A 21,873-nucleotide genomic window follows, 5' to 3' on the forward strand; every position below is an offset into this window, starting at 1 on the left:
CCACGCTTTTGCGTTCTATTATTTGCCAGTGGGTTGAAGGTAAATAAGCTAATTGTAGTGCAATTCTAGCTAGAATTAACATGATATCTTTAGAGTTTTAGGCGTTTATTCATGCTATTATGAAGACATTTTCACAGACAGCTCATACAGGCTGCAGGCTGTAGCAGAGCTCAGAAAGGAAAGAACAAATAAAGTACTTCACTGCGCTGAACTTTGTTCACTATTGGCACGTTCATTGGCCCTCTACCCTGTGCAAATAATAGCCCCATTCTTGGACCACAGCACATAAAAGACTACATTCATTAAAACAACCATATACTGTATATTAGTCAGTCAAGAAAATAATGGGAATTTTGTTAGGTATGTTATATATTGCCTGCAGTAGAAATGTTATGGCATGAGGCGTTCCAGCTCATAGGCTCAGAAGAGTATGAATAAAAGTAATGGATCTATACAGTTCACAGTATCACTGTCAGAAACCGGTCACTGTAGTTGAATGTTGACAAGGAGAGCACCAGTGGACTATTTTCTCTGCTGACTCCAAACCTGGAGTGCAATGTTTTGGTTCAGCAGCTGTTTGCCTCATATGATCTCCGCTGGTGTTTCTCAGAGGAGGCTATCCTCCCTTTACAACAATTTTCATAAACATTGTAAAATACCCTCACTGAAATTTGACAGCCAAATTGTTATTTAATCTTGTTATGCACTGACTGAGGTAAATTGATTATGTCTCAGACCCAGTAGTACTTGTTATTTGACATGTCAATATCAGCATACCATCTGTGTAGGGATTACCCCCATTAAAATGCAGTTGTAAATTCATGATGCATTTTCCACACCCAATGGCTTAACTGTGTATGTAAATGGGCTACATCTAGGTCATCCACATTAAATTACAGAGATAACTGTATCAAGATATCATTTTTGAGTGGAAATTACCATTACAAAGTTAGGCCACTGTGCAGTTATTGACAATGTCAGGAGCAAGTTGTTCACTGATTAACTGCTCATTGTCAGTCAGTCTCGTAGGTCATCTTGTCTGTGTACATGTTGTTTTAATCTGAGAGTAGGATTGTAATGCAAATAGTAAAGGCTCAAAACACATCAAGCACTAAAAAGGCTGGAAAAAACCTGATGTTCTTGACTCTTCTGATTTGGCACATTGTTTTATCTTCACCGCACCGTTCCAACTGTAGATAACTGTTCATTTATTAAATCACGTGTTTGTGTTATGTTGCCAAAGAAACCTCATACATACTGTATCTGTATACAGATATACATGTGCGTGTGTGTGTTTGTGAGTAAACATATAGCTCTCTAAATGTACTGTAGGTAAAGTTGTTCAGACAAGATAACAGAAATATTAACTTTTTTTTATTTTAGCACGTCATATGAATAAAACATGTCAACTAACAAATTAAACTATATGTATAAAACATCAAAAACATTTTAAGGAACCACAGTAACCACATCAACCATGTAAAAAACAATTATGCTTTAAACAAGCTCCTTGAAAAGGAGGTTACTAACAACAATTTCAATGTTGATGCTACTGTATTGTTGTGCTTATAATACAGAAGAAAAACAAAACATCTAGAATAAAAGATACACTGGCATTTGGTTCCTTATCCAGGGCCAGAGTGGCTAAGGTGAAGGTGATAAAGAAGGGGTATACCAAGCTTCAACTGACATAGAAATCTACTAATCCAGGCATGTATTGCCCAACAAAAAGCATTCCTTTTAAGGCCTTTGATGATGTGGCCCCTACAGGCCACATTTGAACCCTCCACATCAACTGCCACCCATGGAACCTGTTCCACAAGCCCCTTCCCTCGGTAACAAGCTACAGGAGTGAATGTCAGTGGCAGTGATGGGCAGTGAGAGGAGGTGTGAGAATGCCCACCGTCTACAGGTCCCAGTACAAGTGTCTGACACACTGAAGTGTGGTGATGGCCACATCTGTGGAACATCATGGTGCAGATGGATAAGATTCATTAGATTATGACTAGAGTGGTATGCTCGATGCTAAGGTCATAATGCTAAGCGCTATCCAGTTTCAAATGCCTTTAAGTTTAAGGCTCCTGGCAGCCCAGCATGAATTATCAGATTCATTGTGTGAACACTGCAGATTCTGGAACAGGTCGAGGAGACATGATGTTGAGTAAGAAAATACATTTGGACAACAAAAATAGCATTCTCAGTGTAAAGTATACCATACTAACAGACTGCATTACCCCAAACAAGTGTGCAGGCCTTAGTGTTGCACATCCCAGATGTATACCTCGCGGTCAATATGTTTCACTTTGTGTATTTAGCAGATCATATTTATCTTGTTGCAAAATATCATTTTAGTACCAATGGATTGTTCAGTTTTTTTAGGAAGTGTCCAAATAAATGGCCTTTGCTGCGCAAGGCAGCTCAGGCAATGTTGTTGAGTTGGGTATGGACAACATGTCATCAATAACATGCAAATACTGCTGACAAACACAGGTGCAATATAGATGCTCTCTCTTTCTTTCTGACTCTATGTGTCTCTCTCTCTTACACACACACACACACACACATACAAAAAAACAGGTAGACAAAAACCTTTTCCATTCGTATACATACACAAACACAAACATACAAACATGCCAACATTTGACAAACAATATCATGGGATTCCATGCAATTCAGAAGTGAATGCCAACATCTCAGGGCAGCATTTGAATTACATGAATGAACTGGGAAAATTATGCCATAAACATAAACATCAAGCAAACAACAAGAGCTGTAACACATCATTTTAACAACATGTCTTTACTTACAGGAAGCCAATACATACACGCACATAGAGCCAAACACATACAGCAGCAGACATACATACACATAGACCCAGACTCGCATGTGCGCACACGCTCGCACACACACGCACACACACACACACACGCACGCACGCACACGCACGCACACACACGCACACACACACACACACACACACACACACATCACATCAAATGGATTTCCTCCTTAGTGGTAAATGGGTCAACGCTCATAGAAATGACCTGGTCATCTATGTGGTTATCTAGGACAATATCCATTCAATCATAACCTTTAGATTTCAAGATATTCTTTAAGTTCAAATGAAGGACATTACAGACAAACTGTAAAAATGACATTCTTGCATAGTGCATATATTTGGATGTGACTCATGTTTTGAAAGTGAATGTGGTGAAATATAGGAGAGTATCAATCTCAATGTCAGTGATCACTGATCAGAAAAAGATCTTCATCGTCAACACTCACAGCAGTCAAAGCTGTGAGCTTTCTCATTACAAAATCTTTACAGAACAAAGATTTACTGAGCACAAAAACAAACCAAAAGAGAATGCTAGAACAGAGGTTCTAAAACCTCCCAGAACATGACAATCTAAGTACTTGATGACCTAATACAGGAATGTGTCAAATTTGGTCCTTGAGATCCTCAGAGGCAGAATGCTCGTAAAAGACCCCAGAAGATGAGACTCTGAAGTGCTGGCTGGTTCTGGAGTGAGACGATGGCTACTGAAACCAAGTTGTAGCTACTGATAAGGATCCCATGCTATGGATAATGAGTCATGTGACATTTGACATCATCCAACCTAAGAACAGCCCCCTGGCTGCCTCCAGCACCATGCGAGTCTTTCCTGTCAGAACAGCGGCACAACTTGTATTTGATCACCTGAGGGAAACAAAAGCACACACACACGTAGCAAGTAGCATAAGGATAATTTCATCTGACACTCAATACAATTTAACCATACATTTTTTAAAAATGGTTAGGAATTAGAGCATTAGAATCTCTGAACATTAAAAAGATAACCTAGGCAAGTGAGTTAAATCCCAACCCACCTTCCCTCATACAGGTCCCACCCTGAGTCTTACCTCGTACAAGTAGTCAAACAGCTCCAGGATGGTGAGGATACTGGCTCCAATAAAGAGTCCCATCTGCCCTCCAATATCACCTACCACAAATGCCAATAGTTACAATACGACAAGATTACAATCATAACTCATTCCTGCCTTGATCAATTTCGGGACAGAATCTGAAATATTTCCCCTATGAACTATCCTACAAACTATAGTGCAACTATACTATAGTGCAAACCTTCAAAAAGGAAAGGTTAAAAAGAGAAAATCTCAAGGAAGACTGCACAATGGATGAATGAACTGCGCTCAACAATACCATTAAAATCTTTCTAGCCATGAGAATGTGTGAATGTGAACTATGTGTGATTCATGCAGAGGAGAGCACAGAGAGAAGGTGAGGAGGGAGGGGGAGAGACCCACCCAATAGTCCAGCAACCTCATAGGCTTTCTTCTGTTCAATGGTCTCATAGTTCAGTGCCTCAAAGAAGATGTCTAGCACCAATATATTATCCCTACGGACAAGAATTACAATTCACATACAACTCGTACATGGACACACATGCATTTATATGTTCTGGGAAGTGTACTGAATATGCTTGGCTACATTTACAGAAAGAAAACACATTAATTAATGAATTTAACCTTTATTCTCGGAAGCCAATGATGGCAAAATAAATATACAAAAATACAGACACACACACACACACATACACACGCACAGTCACACGCACACACACACACACACACACAAGAGGGAACAGGATGGATCAAAAGGACACAACCAAATCATACCTGACAGAATTAAAGCAGCAAAAGGGCCTTTCATTGTCAAACACACATTGAAACTCTTGAGGCTACTCACTCAATGTACTCCTCTGATCTGTTGTACTTCTTGGCCAGGTATTTAGCAGAAGCCTTGCTGGGAATCTTGACAAAGGACAGTTCCTTACTGTAGCGTGTCATGTTGCATGGGGAGTCGCACATGCAGAAGTCATTGTCTCGCTCCACTAAGAAGTCTTTTGGGGAGACAAACAAGAGTTCCACAAAAATGTGTAGGTTATACAACAAGATTATTCTGGTCTGATGAAAGACCAAATGGCTGTGTAAATGTGCTGTCGACAGTAATCACCAGAGGTGGGACCAAGTCACTGTTTGGCAAGTCACAAGTAAGTCCCAAGTCTTAGCAGTCAAGTCCAAGTCAAGTCCCAAGTAAATACAGAGAAGGGCAAGTCGAGTCCAAGTCCAAGTCACATCAAAGCCAAGTCGAGTCCAAGTCCAAGTCCCAATCTTTTTCAAGTCCTGAACAAGTCATCAGGTACTCTTCACTTAATAATGCCATTATTAGACTATCGATCATAATTTTAGCACTTCCATCTAATCCACAGTATTTTTTCTATAAATACAGATTAAAATATGTTCAATGTTTCTGTCTTGTAATCTTTTACGACATATGCATGTGCATACCTGTGTAATATACACATGTGCATACCTGAGTAATCTCTACAAAATGGATAGCTACATGACACTCAGCACAGCTGCAAATATATATAATGTTTTTCCAAATTGCGGAGCCCACTGTAAGGACGAGTAATAATTTGACTGATGGTATTTCACTGCGCTAGGCCACAGATTTGCCTGCAAACAATTTATTAGGCTGTCTGCCAGTGGTGACTCATAAGGGAAGCCAAGGTCAACAGTTTTATATTATTTAAAAGATAATAATGACAGTAATTTTGTTTTAAAGTATTCATTTCTTAAGAAATACTAGACATTTGATGCTGTTTATCTAATTTGTAAATGGTGCACGGTCACTTTAAGCCCATTGTGTGCCACTGTCCACACGTTCTCATAATGATCTTTTTTTACCAGCTCCGTTCAAATATAGCCTATGGCTAGTCCACAAACTTGTTTGTGCCACATGTATAGCACAATTTTAACAATGATAAGCATGATATTAAGTTGGCACAAACAGCTTTCATTCCTTTGGAAAGAGAAGCATGTATGACATGATGCTTGCTTGACATTTTCTGTTTGCAATTAAAAGTGAATTATGAGCCTGGTAGCCAGTAGCCACCTAGCTACAGTAGCTGAGTGGAATGCGTTTCAATCGGCATATCATGTGCTTCATGTAAATCAATTATTGAATACTTCAAGACTCACCAGTTCCATTACACAAGGCAAAGACAACTCTTCATAATATTCTTGTCCACTTTCCAAATCACAGTGAGTGCAGCTATGTCATAGTGACCTGGATCTCATAGTTTATAACAGTATAGTAGGCTAGTGAGAAACGGATAAATTCACAATCTCCTCTAATCTCGTATTTTTTTGCCTCCACGATTTCTTTTTATATGTTTCTTATATTTAAAAGAAGATATCAATCATCATCAACAATGACAAGCCAGCTGGAACCTACTCGTTTTCTCTCCCTCTCGTGCGTGCTTAGATGTGTTCTCAATTAAATGCAGTAGCTTAGCATAAGTTTAAGTTGGATCTTAATGGAGAGGACTCGAAAAGTATCATCTTTATGTAACATGCTGTTGGTGCTTTTTGACAAACGTTCTCTAACAAGAGTGCAAATCAGTTTGCAGTAAAGCTACTAGTGATTGGCTAAATGTTGGTCCTTCCTCTGTCTCTTGGTGCCCTACACACAGTGCGTAACGCGTGTGGGGGTAGTGGCAGTAATCTACTGAACTGTGCTCTGGCCGCTTGTCTCCGCTATTTTATTTTATTATTTTTTTTTTAGTCGCGGGAAAGCGTCTCTGGGTTGACTGGTACACGATCAGGAAATTTAGTTTTTGATTCGAGACATGTCAAGTCATCACAAGTCAAAGAGGCAAAGTCCGAGTCAAGTCTTGAGTGAATAGTATTCAAGTCCAAGTCGAGTCGCAAGTCATGCCGAATTTTATCAAGTCAAGTCTGACTCGAGTCTGACTCGTGTCCAAGTCATGTGACTCGAGTCCACATGTCTGGTAATCACCATCACAAACTTAGGAGATAGCACATTCTACATCCTGTCCTATGTTTTTGTTTTCAATTTGAATGTATTTGCCCATTCTAAACTTGGAACCAAAAATGGCTTTGAGGATAAGTTGCATCTATGCATGAAGTTTTGGGAAATCTAGTACCACCCACAGACAAGCCCAGACTTAAAAGCCATCTTATATGCTTGTTTAGAGCCACATTAGCCTAAGGCATACATGGGCAACATACAGCCCGCGGGCCACATCAGGCCCGTGGGCTTTCCCTGACCGGCCCGCATAAGGTCCGTGAAAGAACAATAGTCAAGAGCCTAGCATAGAGATAATGCACGCAAATCAATATCGTTGCTTTTATTTTGAAAGCGACTGCTATTTGTACGCCCATACATTTGTGTGATGTACGATGTAAACACCCTCACTAATGTGCTGGCGAATAGAATTTGTGCTTCTGCGTCGATACAATGCAGTTGCCTTTAAGTCGGCGTAAAAAGTTTTGTCTCTTATGTCTGCGTCGCTCACCACCGCAAAGGTTGTCAGAACGAACTCCTGCTGTTTGTTGGCGATACGAAGTGTTAATTTCAAAACGTTACTGGCAGATAGACAGTTTACATTCGTATAACCCCGTCACTGTAACCAAAATATGTCTGAGTTTATTTGCAAAGCTTATGTTAGCGAACTAGTATGATGCTACTACCCACAGGTTGCTTGAAGCAGCCGGCTCAACAAACAGGGCGAGTTGACCAATCGCAGTTTTGTGCATAAAGTTAAAGCAAAAACATAGCCTATGTGGCGCCATAGAAGGTTGTGGCTGTTGTTAAGTACTTTGTTTCTTGTTTTGGTCAGACCCCCCATTCTTATTTTTGGTCTTTTAGAATTAAGACTCACAATATGCAGTACCGGAAAGTGTCATGGGGTGGCGCTGTGAGAACGCTGGTATTAGGTAGCCACTAGCCAGCAGCAAGTCTCGGTTAGTTATTTGAAGCCAACGAGACGAACGAGTATCAAGCCACTCATGCACTTTTGTTTTGATGCTTTATTTGATTTCAGGTGAGTCCGAAATCACAGGAAGGATATGTAATTCATTTGTTAGTAATTTGTGTAATGTTTGAGCAGATGATACACGCTGTAAAATGTGTTCACTCGTCAAATACATGTTTATTTGTAATCGATGCTAGCTAGCTAAGCCAGTCTGCTCGAACCAGTAACTAGCCATCATAGCCTGATGTGAACGAGTAGGCTGTTTGGGATATTTGCGGGTGATTATGCGAACGAGAATGTTAATGCATTGCTGTTTGTAATGCGAGTTAATGTTAATGTAAAACAGCAAGTCTCGGTTAGTTATTTGAAGCCAACGAGACGAACGAGTATCAAGCCACTCATGCACTTTTGTTTTGATGCTTTATTTGATTTCAGATCAAACTTTAAAAAAATAAAATATGTGGCACTGAAGAATATTGTCTCTTCTCTGCGTGTGCAACATATTTTTGGCGAGCCAGCCAGGAGAAGACTTCTGAGTACTTGAGGAGACGGTATCCGGACGGACACTCCTGCTTAGAGAAGAAATCGGAAGATATGGAGGAATTACAAGACACTGTGAGCACAAAGCTACTGACACTGCAAACTCCTGATCTCATCAAAGTGTGCTATCACATTAAATGCAGCAAACCTGTGGGTGGATTTGAAGGACAGTCTAGGCGTGCATTAACAAGAATGGTGGAGAGGAGTTTGGATGAGATTGAGGCAAGTGAAGAAGATGCTGAGACGTTCTTACAATTCCTCAGAGACCTCTTGTCATTTATGGAAACATTGCAAGAAAAGCCAAATAAAACACCTTCAGACCCCAAAGACATGAGCAGACAACAAGAGCTGGAGCAGTTAAAAAAAGAATATGCACAGCTGCAACAAGCACAGTCAGCAGCACAACGCACTCTGGAGGAACAGATAGAGGCCTTAGAGGAAAAGCTGAAGCTGAAAGACCCCACAGCCCCAGTGACTGGTCCGGTGCCTGAGGTTACCCTCAGAAAGGAATTCAGAATCTTTGGACAGATCGGAGAAGCCGGCCAGAAAGAAAAACTCTCCTACACAAGCCTCACCAACCAGATCGAGTCAGGTCTAAAGAAGGGCTACACTGAGACGGAAATCATTGAGGCTGTCATAAGGGCAGTGAGTCCTGGCCTTCACTTGAGAGAGCTACTGGAGATTAAGCGAAACATGACACTTCAGTCATTGAAGACCATATTGAAGGGGCATTACAAGATTGATTCATCGTCAGATCTGCTGCATAGGCTAATGAACATTACCCAAGAACCCAAAGAGTCGGCCCAGAACTTCTTGTTCAGGGCAATAGAATTGAGGGAGAAATTACTGCGCACATCAGATGATGATGAGGTTGATGAGCAATTTAGTCTAGAATTAATACAAAAGAAATTCCTTCGCTCTGTAGAGACTGGACTTTTAAGTGACTCAGTTAAATTTCAGATAAAGCCTTATCTCAGCAATCCCAACATTACAGATGAGGAGCTGATAGAGAAATTAGGTGAAGCTGCAAATTTAGAGTTTGAAAGACAAAACAAGCTGAAAAAAACAGTTGTACCAAGACCCCTCAAACTGAATGAAATACAGACAGGGACACATGATCCAGAAGAAGAAGCAGTGGGGAAGGAGACAGCTACATCACGGGAGAAGAAAAAGCAGGGACAGTGCAAATGGGCTGGCATGGATACCACCAAAGCGATTGAGGACCTCAGAGCAGATATGAAGGAAATGACGAAGATGTTCTGTGAGACAATTCAGGCAACCAAGACAGTCACATATGCAAACGTGACACCACTGCCAGCTGAGAGGCGGCCGAGGGGATGCAGACCATGCCAAGATGCGCAGAGAGGTGAGACATGTAGTCACTGCTATCGTTGTGGGCAAGATGGGCATCTCTCTCGGGGATGCAGACAAAGAAGACCAGCACAGGGAAACGAGAGGGGGCTGCTGAACCGGGACCCCCAGTAGCCCACTCCCCCTCCTGGTCCCATGGAAGTTCAGCGTTCCTGCAGGCCTCACAACCACCCCAAGCTAAGCATAACAGTAACGAGTGTGATATGCATAATGACACTGTTGAAAGCACAATTGCCGGCAATGCCAGCCGCCTTTTCCCTCAGCATCAAGCCAGACTCCTGGATCTCATCGGAAAGAGATGCCTGGTTCATTGCCAGCTGGATGATGTCATTGTGGAAGCCTTATGGGACACCGGGGCCCAGGCTAGCATTATAAATGATGGTTGGAGGAAGGAACATCTACCCACCAGCATTGTCAGACCAATTGAAGAGCTCCTGGGGCCGGGAACACTAACTGGATTAGCTGCAAATCAGACAGAGATCCCGTTTGATGGCTGGGTGGAGGTGAGATTTTGTTTGAGCAGTGAACCTCACACCAGAGAAACACTGCAGGTGCCCATGCTGGTGACAAGTGACTCGAATGTAGCAGAAAATCCAATCATTGGATTTAATGTTATTGAGGAGCTGATTAACAGATGGGACAAACAGCGATCAAAGCTGAATTCAGTTCAGGTTGTAAGCCAGGCCTTCTCAGTGTCTGCTAAAACAGCAAGGTCAATGATAAACCTCATGCAGACTGCAGATACAGATGGAAATGTGGGGACAGCATGGACCAGCAAGAAAAGTGTACACCTGGCTGCTGAGCAGATAACCACCATCTATGCTCGGGCACGTGTCGGTGAACAGTTCTTAGGTGAGAATCTGCTATTTGTGCCATGTATGTCCACACAAATGCCAGAGGGTTTAGTCATGCAAGAAGGCCTTGTTAGAGTAACAGGTGAGAGAATTATCTATGTGCCTGTGTCCATTGCTAATACCAACATGCATCGAGTGACCCTTGGCCCACGCCTGATGTTGGGCCACCTTCAATTGATAAAGACAACTTACCCCGCTACAACTGAGCTCAGCCAAAGAGATAAAACTCAGAGCTCACTGGCAGCTCACTGGACACAGCCCACAATACAGCAATGCGAGGTAGCCCTCACCACAACAGGCTCACCACACCCTCAGACACCACGGCCAACCCAATATGACCCACCTGTTAAGCTAGACCATCTTAGGGAAACACAACAACAAACAGTGAGACAGCTGTTGAGAGAGGAATGCAATGCATTTGCTTTTGATGACCATGATGTTGGCTGTATCCCCTCCCTCAATATGCACATCACATTGCATGACAAGACACCTGTACGGAGGACATACATGTCAGTGCCAAAGCCCCTCCATCAGGAAGTTAAGGAATATCTCCAAGACTTACTGAATCGTGGATGGATAAGCAAGTCCAGATCACCCTACTCCTCTCCTATTGTCTGTGTTAGGAAGAAGGATGGTAGTTTGAGGCTATGCTGTGATTACCGGGAACTCAATCGCAAGTCAGTGCCTGACCGACACCCTATCCCAAGGATCCAGGATATGCTTGATTCCCTTCGTGGCAGCTCCTGGTTCTCTGTGCTGGACCAGGGGAAAGCCTACCACCAGGGCTTTCTGGAGGCAGAGAGCAGGCCACTAACAGCCTTTATAACACCGTGGGGGCTGTACCAGTGGAACAGAATCCCATTTGGCCTCAGTTCAGCCCCTGCCGAATTTCAAAGGAACATGGAAGACTGCTTAGAAGGCCTGCGGGATGTTATCTGCCAGCCATATTTAGATGATAACTTAGTCCATAGTACCTCTTTCAATGATCATGTCAGTCATATCAGAACAGTTTTGCAAAGGTATCAGCAACACGGGGTCAAGCTCAGTCCACACAAATGTGAAATATTCAGAAGAAAAGTACGGTTCCTGGGACGGATGGTGTCAGAAGACGGGTATTCAATGGATCCAGCTGAGATAGCTCCTGTTCAGGCCCTGAAGCATCGAACGCCACGCACTGTGGGAGAACTTAGGAGGATGATGGGATTCCTCTCCTACTACAGGACATATATTCCCAATTTCTCTAGAGTAGCACAACCCTTATATCAGCTGTTGGCTGTACCCCCCAGTGAGTTTTCACCTCCCAAGCAAAATAAAAACAAGAAAAGACTCTGCACAAAGGCAAGGGGTCACATACCACCCGGTACCCCTATCAGCTGGACTCAAATCCACCAAAATGCATTGAACACACTAATAGACCACTTGACAGAGCCCCCTATCCTTGCTTACCCAGATTTTACACAACCATTTGTACTTCACTGTGATGCATCACAGGAAGGTCTAGGCTGTGTGTTATATCAGAGACAGGCAGGGGAGATGTCAGTGATTGCATATGGTTCCAGAACTCTCACACCCCCAGAGAAAAACTATCATATGCATTCCGGAAAATTAGAGTTCCTGGCACTTAAGTGGGCCATTTGTGAACGCTTTAGGGATTATTTGTTTCATGCCCCACATTTTGTAGTTTACACGGATAATAATCCCTTAACATATGTCCTGACAACTGCAAAATTAAATGCCACAGGCCATAGGTGGGTTGCCGAGCTGGCCGATTTTAATTTCACGATCAAATATCGGCCCGGAAAACAAAATGCAGACGCAGATGGCCTCTCCCGCATGCCATTGGACTTCGATGAGTTTGTGAGGCAGTGCACAGAAGAGGTGAGCCACAGTGTCACCAGTGCATCTATGCAGGGAGTGATGATGAAATCCAGTGATCCCCCACTCTGGGCAAACATGGTGAGTCTACAGGCCATAGACCTTCTTAGAGACACTGACATACAGTCCCCTAGCCAGCCTTTTTCACCAGTGCAGATAAGGGAAAGTCAAGAGAGAGATGCCGTTATCAGCCAGCTTCTGCAGTACAAAAGCGGCGGTCACAGGCCACCTAGACAGACCCTCAGGATAGAGCACCCAGATGTGAAACTCTTGCTCAAACAGTGGGACAAACTTCATGTGAATGATAAAGGAATCCTGTATAGGAGAGTAGGAAACCGAGAGCAGCTCCTGCTACCACAAGAACACCGCATGGTGGTTTTCAGGGAATTACATAAAGAGATGGGGCATCTTGGGGTTGATAGAACACTGGCCTTAATCAGAGATAGGTTCTATTGGCCCAGAATGCAAAAGGATACTGAACACTTTGTCACGAGCGAATGTGAGTGCTTAAAAAGAAAAAAACCAAACAAAGTGACCCGCGCACCTCTGATGTCTATAAAGACAACACATCCATTTCAGCTAGTCTCAGTAGATTTTCTTCACCTGGAAACATGCAAACAGGGGTATGAATACATACTAGTCATAATGGACCACTTTACACGGTTCGCCCAGGCTTATGCCACAAAGAATAAGTCTGCTAAGACTGTAGTGCAATGCCTGTTTAATGATTTCACACTGAAGTTTGGGTTCCCAGAGAAGATCCATCACGACATGGGGAGAGAGTTCGAAAACCAGTTGTTTGCTGAGTTGCAGAAGGCGTCTGGTATGCGTGGTTCTCACACGACCCCCTATCATCCGATGGGAAATGGGCAAGTGGAGAGATTCAATAGGACCCTCTTATCCATGCTCAGGACACTGAATGATGATGAGAAAACAGACTGGAAACGTTCACTGCCAAAGGTAGTCCATGCGTACAATTGTACGCGCAGTGAAGCAACTGGGTTTTCCCCTTATTTCTTGTTGTTTGGTCGCTCTCCTCGTCTTCCTATTGACCTCATGTTCAACCTGCCAGCCAAGGAGAAACAGCAAAGCCATGCAGACTATGTCGCAGACTGGCAAGCGCGTATGCATGAGGCCTATGAAATTGCATCAAAAACAGCAGAGAAAGAGGCTTTGCGAGGAAAAAGATACTACGATAGGAAGGCTCAGGGTGTTGAACTCCAAGTTGGCAGCAGGGTCCTTCTTCGTAACCTGAGTGAGAGAGGAGGGCCGGGTAAACTCCGGTCATACTGGGAAAACACAGTGTACAAGATTTTGAGCAGAAAGAGCTCTGACAGCCCTGTGTATGAAATCAGACCGGAGACTGGTGGAAAAACCCGTGTAGTGCATAGGAATCTTCTTCTGCCATGCGACTGTTTACCTGTGGAAGAACCGCTGGTGAAGAGGAAACATGTCACACAAAAGAGAGCAAAGATGCCACATGGGAACAGACAGCAAACAACACCATCAGCCTGGGACACAGATGGAGACGATGAGGGTGAGAGTTATGTCCTGACCTACAATCCTCCATTGCCTAGTGATGACGGTGATCGGCTCATCACTCTGAATGCAGAAGCAGAGCCTTTTGAACCAGCACAAGCAGTGGATTTAGACCATGGTCTCTCTGGGGAAGATGAATTGGAGGCTGAGAGAACAGTAGTGGAGGATGTCTTACAGCAGAATGAAGAAGCCATCGAAGAAGAATTAGACTACGAGGATGTGCAGCAGAGACATCAGGAAGCGGAGGAAGATGCCATGGAAGAAGAATCGGACTACGAGGATGTGCAGCAGTCACCACAGAGGTCTCCGTACCCCCAGAGGGAACGGCGCCAGCCCAAGATACTTACTTACAATGAGTTTGGAGAACCCACTGTGATGTCAAGAAACACAGCAGTGAAAGGAATAAGTTTGACTCCTTCTTGTCGTCAGTTTCTGTGGAGACCCTGGACTTTTGAGAGACATTGAAATGAGTTATATACACACATAGCAGTCATTGGACTTAAATAACAAAAAAAAAAAAAAAAAAAGAAAAAAAAAAACACAAAGCACAAACACTGTCTGCTCAGAGATGGGTTAATGTATTATTATGATATGATGTGCTGAATATGTACATTATGTGATTTTGTCTTTTGAAAACCAGCTAAATGGCAAGGTAGTACAAACGAATTACTTTGTATTCCATTCCTGTGGAAAGTAATTCATACTAGGGCTTAGGTTTATTACTAACCTGTTCAGCAATGTTGTAGAGATAATTGAAATTCTTTTAATTATTGGAAATGTCAGGAGACATTTTAAAAAAAAGTGGGGGAGGGTGTGGCGCCATAGAAGGTTGTGGCTGTTGTTAAGTACTTTGTTTCTTGTTTTGGTCAGACCCCCCATTCTTATTTTTGGTCTTTTAGAATTAAGACTCACAATATGCAGTACCGGAAAGTGTCATGGGGTGGCGCTGTGAGAACGCTGGTATTAGGTAGCCACTAGCCAGCAGCAAGTCTCGGTTAGTTATTTGAAGCCAACGAGACGAACGAGTATCAAGCCACTCATGCACTTTTGTTTTGATGCTTTATTTGATTTCAGGTGAGTCCGAAATCACAGGAAGGATATGTAATTCATTTGTTAGTAATTTGTGTAATGTTTGAGCAGATGATACACGCTGTAAAATGTGTTCACTCGTCAAATACATGTTTATTTGTAATCGATGCTAGCTAGCTAAGCCAGTCTGCTCGAACCAGTAACTAGCCATCATAGCCTGATGTGAACGAGTAGGCTGTTTGGGATATTTGCGGGTGATTATGCGAACGAGAATGTTAATGCATTGCTGTTTGTAATGCGAGTTAATGTTAATGTAAAACAGCAAGTCTCGGTTAGTTATTTGAAGCCAACGAGACGAACGAGTATCAAGCCACTCATGCACTTTTGTTTTGATGCTTTATTTGATTTCAGATCAAACTTTAAAAAAATAAAATATGTGGCACTGAAGAATATTGTCTCTTCTCTGCGTGTGCAACACCTACATTTTTAAAATAGTTTTCTTTGTGCATGTTGATTAACTAATGACAGCCTACTATTGTCTGCTTCACATTTTCATAGTCTAATTCTGCATAGAGTTAATTTAATGATGGTAATGATTTAATGATGAAATATTGCTGAAATATTGATGAAATGGTGGCACAGGCCTATGGTTGTACTGACTCACATTTTCATGGCCTAGCCTAATTATATAGATATTGTAGTACTTTTTTATATCAGTCTTTGAAAACTGAAAAAAAAAATGTCAATGTCAAAAAATCATTTTCGAGAATGAGGATTAAATACTGTATGGTATTTTGGGTCCGGCCCTCCTCAACAGTCCCAGTTTGTCATGTGGCCCCTTGGGGAAATTAGTTGCCCACCCCTGGCCTAAGGGATAAAGTAAACCCATAATTTAGCTTCCGCGATGAGCCCAGTTAGGCCAGAGGGGTATACTACGAAGCAGTGGCTTACCCAGGTAACTATCTCCAAACAACACGGCACTTTAGAATCAATAGCTGCTCAGTGCAGCGGTTAAACTATCAGTTATTCGGGTTAACCAGTTACCAGTGGTTTGGCTCCTTAGTCCTTACCTAGAGCAGGATCAGCACATTCCTTATAGAGCTCTGGCGTGCAGTATGGGGCATCACCTGCATGGGGCAGCAGAGTGTTAAAAATGATTAAACCTCTCTGAAGATCACAGAACTGAAATATGAGCGTCACTACATGAACGATACCACTACAAAGCACTTTTATGAATTATCACTAACAATAAACAAATTAAAAGTGCTGTGTGTGTGTGTGTGTGTCTGTGTGTGTGTGTGAGAGAGAGATAGAGAGAGAGAGAGAGAAAGAGAAAGAGAGAAATGCAGAGAGACAGAGACAGATAAACTAAGAGAAATGAGAGAAATGAAAGTGTTGAAGGAGATGGGGGTATTACCAGGCATATGCACCATGCGGCAGTTGCAGTTCTCCACCAGGTAGCGCGTCTCACAGTCAATACGGCAGGCGGTGATGCTGTACACCTCAAAGAAGTCAGAGCTTATGGCAGTCATCTTGCACTCTCCCCAGGGTGGAGGTAAATACATCAGCTGAAGAGAAAACACACACACACACACACGCGCGCAATGCGTTTCAGACATTAATATACACCAACACCCCAACACATACAAAACGACACCCGTACACACACTTAAGAAATCCACACATATTACTGTAATAATACATGTACAGACCCGCTGCTCCTGGCATGAGACGAACGTCTGGAAGCCTGGTGCTACCCCAAAGCCCAGCTGGTCGATGAAGGGCGGCTCATCCTGACCATGGATCTGAACTTTGATTCCGGCCTCAAAAGATGTCTCATCTACAGCGCGGAGATGTGGGACATCAGAGAGGTTAGCACTATACACACACACACACACACACACACACAAACACACACACAAACACACACACAGACAGACACATGCATACATGCATACATATGCACACACACACAAACACACACACACACACACACACACACAAAGATTCAAGATAAGTTAACTTCTCTCTCTCTCGCTCTCTGTTCCATGTACCTGACTCTCCCCACACAGGCAGATACTCGTCTTGTTGGATGTCCAGCATCATCTCCAGGCCACTGCCCATTCCACCTCTCACACTGATCCGTGGGGACTGGTCACTTCCCCCATTAAACGTATAGCATTTCCCATAGCGTGTAAACACCTGAAACACAGAGAGAGAGAGAGAGCGAGAGAGAGAGAGAGAGAGAAAATGTTACTATGGGTTAAGAACTTTATGAAGGACAGACCTCAACATCTGGATCAAATACTAATCAGATACAGATGAGATTAAATAGTTGGGTCCCACAGGGCTGTCATCTGCAACAACGGAATGTCCCTTTTTAAACATGATGACATGGCTTTGGTGGCCCACCAGACAGACGAGGACAGGCAGTATGTGAACAGCATGGTCCTTTGGAATTGAACATCGGTAAGACCAAAGAGTTAGTTGTGGGTGGAACCGAAGACCTGACACCCCACACCCTCTCTACAAACCACTCAGGCTGGAAGGACAGGTGGTGGAAAAGGTCGAGATCTTTAAGTACCCGGGCACAGAGATCGACCTCAATCCCCTCCACCGCCCCTTGCAGCTGCTCCCAACATCTTTAAAGGTTCTCTAAGCACGGTTGGGTGACGTCACTTCTATTGACATTTCATACAAAAGAGAAAGCTAGCTCGCCCCTCCCTCCCTCCCTCCATCTCCCTCCTGTGCAACTGAAACTGTCAAGAACGTGCATCTCGTCGGTGATTGGCTGGAACAGTTTGTTATGTTTCATTGCAGTTTTTGGAGCCTGGGCTGTCCACAGAGACCGTGTTCTTTGTACAATGTAATCAGGCAGCTAGGGGACCGTGAGGAGATGATTGCTGTATGTGACAAAAAAATTCTAGCTTAGAAACCGTGTAACAAGACTTAAAGAACCTTTAATTCCCACTACTTTATGCATGGTAAACAATAAAAATACAGACTGTCACTACCTGATACTTGAAGTTTAACACATTTATTTAAAAATTTATGGATGTTTTCCCTGTGAGCTTCTAACCCAAGATTTTTTCCCTATTAAATCTTTGAATCCTTGAATGCACTTGGCACTCTATATTCAGTACTACTACTAGACAAGCCTTTCTTTGATGCTTTGATGTCAAGCCCACTAGGTGGTAGCAGCTTACTGCATGAACCAGCATGGCACTGGAACAGAGGGGTTGTGAGTGGGGGAAGTTTGTGTGAACGTGTGTGTGTGTGTGCATGTGTGTGTGTTTGCATGTGTGTGCATGTGTGTGTGTGCGTGTGTGTGTGTGTGTGTATGTGTGTCTGTTTGTGTGTGTGTGAGTGTGTGTCTGTGTGTGTGTCTGTTTGTGTGTGTGTGTGTGTGTGTGTGTGTGTGTGTGTGTGTGTGTGTCTGTGTGTCTCTCTCTCTGTGTGTGTGTGTGTGTGTGCTCGTGTGTGTGTGTATGCTGAGGATGAGGACAGGAGATGACGGATTAAGGGGGTTTACAAGGTGAAGAGCATGTAAGGTACAGAGAGAGTGAAAGAGAGGGAGTGGGAGAGAGAAGAAAAATCACACATCTGTTTCCTCTTCTGTTGAACATACATGCAGAATTTTATTACAGACGTTGCCATAGAAACAAAGCAATATTCTCTGAGGAAAGTGAACAGTCTCGTCCTGACACACAGATACACATACTCAGAGTAAGGACACAGCAGCTGGCTGAAGGATACAGTAGGCTACAGAAACCTATGTGTTTGTATTTATGGATGGAGCCCTGGGGGTTTCATTGATTTGCCTCTAGTGAATTATCTGGTTCGCTCGCCTCTCCAAATAAAAAAATCATGTACAGAAGAATACACACACACATTGGGATGATACCGTTATGAAACACACTCTGACATTACTGGGCCATGAACGTGTTCTCATTCTTTACACCAGCCCAAGAAGGGATTCCAGAGATGTAATTCTGCTCCAACATGTTGGCTTGGAAACACTCACTAATAATAGAGTGGACCCCCGATCTCACCCACTGAGAACATACACATACAATGGAACAAAGCTCTCTCACCGGTCACACATTCAAAACGGCTGTCCTTTTTTCAAATTGATTACCATTACTAAGTGGGCATAGTTGTGCTTTAAGGTTACTCTAGAATACACACAAAGTGGCTGTTTTAGACCACCTACTTATCTGCCATTATAGATCGATTTCTTCCAGAATGACTAATAATTTTACTTATGTGTGTCTGTGTACATGTGTAAGTGTATGTGTGTGCGCGCGCATGTGTGTGTGTGTAGGGGGAGAGAGAGCGAGAGAGAGAGAGAGAAAGGAAAAGAGAGAAAAATGATCGATTCTGGCAAATGACTACGACAAGGACTGCCGCGGTACCTTTCTATTTACAATGTCTTCAGTTAGGAATACAGTGCACTGAGATGCTCTGCTTTAGACATATCTGACAGTCGGACAGAATACCATATCCTTTCAGCTGGCTCCAGTAGCATTTCACTGGGCGAGAAGTGCCACATGATTGAAGCCCTGTGGCAATTACTCACATAGAGTACAAGAGTTATGTTTCATGACTAATAGAAAAGGCCTTTGCTGAAACAACCAGGTCTTCCATCACTGCACCTAGGGCAGCCTATAACACTCTAGCCCACTCCATCCTTCCGCACAATAACCCTCTCCAGAAAATGTTGAAAGGAAAAAAAGCATAAAGGTCTCCAATTTTGCAAGGTGCTGATTTTGACCCATATAAATAGGCTTAAAAAATAAAACTCTTTCTATCTTTATATCTGTACATTGTAATCTACTTTGCCTTTTATATCTCTATATATGCAAATTGTACATTACACTATAATCCAATAAAAAACATTTTTTTTTTTAAATCTTAAAATGGTTCACAAACGAATTTGGAAAGGGTAAGGCTATTTGCACCCCTGGTACAATTAGCAGTGTATGCTATTCGTACCCTGGTGCAATTAGAAGTGAATTCTATTCGTACCCCAGTGCACACAGCAATGTGTTCTATTAGTACCCCGTCTGGTACAAATATCAATGTATGCTATTCGTACCCCGGTGCACACAGCAATGTGTCCTATTAGTACCCCGTCTGGTACAAATGTCAATGTATGCTATTCGTACCCCGGTGCACACAGCAATGTGTTCTAGTAATACCCCGTCTGGTACAAATATCAGTGTATACTATTTTCACCCCTGTGATTTATTCTGGCATATTGATCACACAATGTAATAATAATAAAAAAACAAGCAACATGTTTTTTTGTTGTTACGTAACAGGGTGTGAATAGCTCAGCTGTGTAATAGACACTCTGAATAAGGTATGCTGTTTGCATCAATGTATAGTTAGAAGTGGATGCTATTCGTACCCTGGTGTAGTACTGTATGCTATTTACACCCTGGTGCATGAACTAGCTAATTGTTGCAATCAAAACTTCCGTTTGAGAACCGATTTCTCAAAATGGAGTTCAAATTGTGCGCCTTCTCTCCAGAGATGTTGGTACACATGCACACTCACTCTACCAAAATGCATCACTTGGGAATTGAACCCCAGTCTCCCACATGCTATCCCATGTCTGTGACCACTGCACTATCCTCTTTCAGAAAGAAAAGGTGTTGCTGGTAAACTTATAGTTTATAGGCCTGAACATCATATTCACGAAATTTCTGTTAACTAACAAACTGACGGTTGTATGTGTTCAATGAACCAAGAGTATGAAAATAAAACACAACTTTTCAATCTAAAACTTAATCTGAACAGATATTAGTGCCGAAACCTTTCAGAATTCTTCACTTTCTGCTGACGAAAAAACGAATGTCCGCCATGTTTTTTGTGCACGTGAGCAACGTCTTTTTGTTGTTATATCACAGGGTGTGAATAGCTCAGCTGTGTGGCCAAGGCTATTCGTACCAGGGGTGTAAATAGACACTCCGTTTTGGAAATGCCCCCACACCCACACATACACAGATGCAGTTGGTATCACTACTATTTTTACTTTAATTTTAATGTATCTTTTATAAATAATCTTTTAATAATAAGGAAGTTAAGATTAAAGAGTAAATACTAGGGCATGTGCATTAAATAGTGAATATAAGGGGCAAGTGCCCTGCAGAATATGAATAAAGAATACATTGTGTGCTGCTGTGCTTTATCAGGTGGCTTCAAAGAGCTGAAAACATCTTTCTGTGCCTCAAAGAGAGTGATCTTTAGTCATGGCTAGAACGTCCTCTAGCCAGGTGCTACAGGATTTAACTGTAAAGAAAAAGAAAAAAGAAAAAGTGTTGATTCTATGAAGACATTCTCAGTTCACATATTGGTCTTTCTGGGTTATTTTCCGCTTGCATTGTCAGTTTTTTACAGGTTCATGTGCTGATTGATTGTTTTGGGCTGATGGCCCTTACATAAACAGTAGCAACCCCCTGTGAGGTAGCCAGGTGCAGAGAGGGAGAGGACAGTGATTGAAAGTGGCAGTTTGGCTACTGGGGGTATCTGGCAAAGGCCTTTAGGCTGTCTGTGAAATAATGTCAGAGAACTCCTGGAGCTGTAAGTGTTGCTGAAATAAAAAAGATTCTGGGAGTGAGGGAGGGGGAGGGGGCGAGACAGAGAGAGAGAGAGAGAAGGCAAGAGAGAGAGAGAGAGAGAGAGAGAACATATTTGCCTGCTGCACCGTGGATTACTTGTCTTAGAAGTGGAAGGTACAAGGATTGTTCATTATCGCCAGTTTGCTTGAATGAAAATCCAAACTTAGGTGATCCTTTGTGAATGCACAGAAC

General features: G+C 42.7%; 1 protein-coding gene across 1 annotated transcript in view; it reads right to left on the reverse strand.

Annotated features, from left to right (window-relative positions):
* Window positions 1-1,727: 1,727 nt before the first annotated feature.
* The window catches only part of asic1a (acid-sensing (proton-gated) ion channel 1a), a 41,309-nt gene continuing 21,163 nt past the window's right edge, over window positions 1,728-21,873 (reverse strand). The window contains exons 4-11 of the mRNA XM_042085938.1: window positions 17,110-17,257; window positions 16,768-16,895; window positions 16,473-16,623; window positions 16,126-16,182; window positions 4,751-4,904; window positions 4,309-4,400; window positions 3,904-3,983; window positions 1,728-3,700 (exon numbers count right to left, since the gene is read on the reverse strand). Coding sequence (XP_041941872.1) covers window positions 3,581-3,700; window positions 3,904-3,983; window positions 4,309-4,400; window positions 4,751-4,904; window positions 16,126-16,182; window positions 16,473-16,623; window positions 16,768-16,895; window positions 17,110-17,257 — 930 coding nt within the window. The 3' untranslated portion in view covers window positions 1,728-3,580. The remainder of the gene's footprint in view (window positions 3,701-3,903; window positions 3,984-4,308; window positions 4,401-4,750; window positions 4,905-16,125; window positions 16,183-16,472; window positions 16,624-16,767; window positions 16,896-17,109; window positions 17,258-21,873) is intronic.

The sequence above is a fragment of the Alosa sapidissima genome, chromosome 3 (assembly GCF_018492685.1).
Source record: "Alosa sapidissima isolate fAloSap1 chromosome 3, fAloSap1.pri, whole genome shotgun sequence".
Classification (NCBI taxonomy): domain Eukaryota; kingdom Metazoa; phylum Chordata; class Actinopteri; order Clupeiformes; family Clupeidae; genus Alosa; species Alosa sapidissima.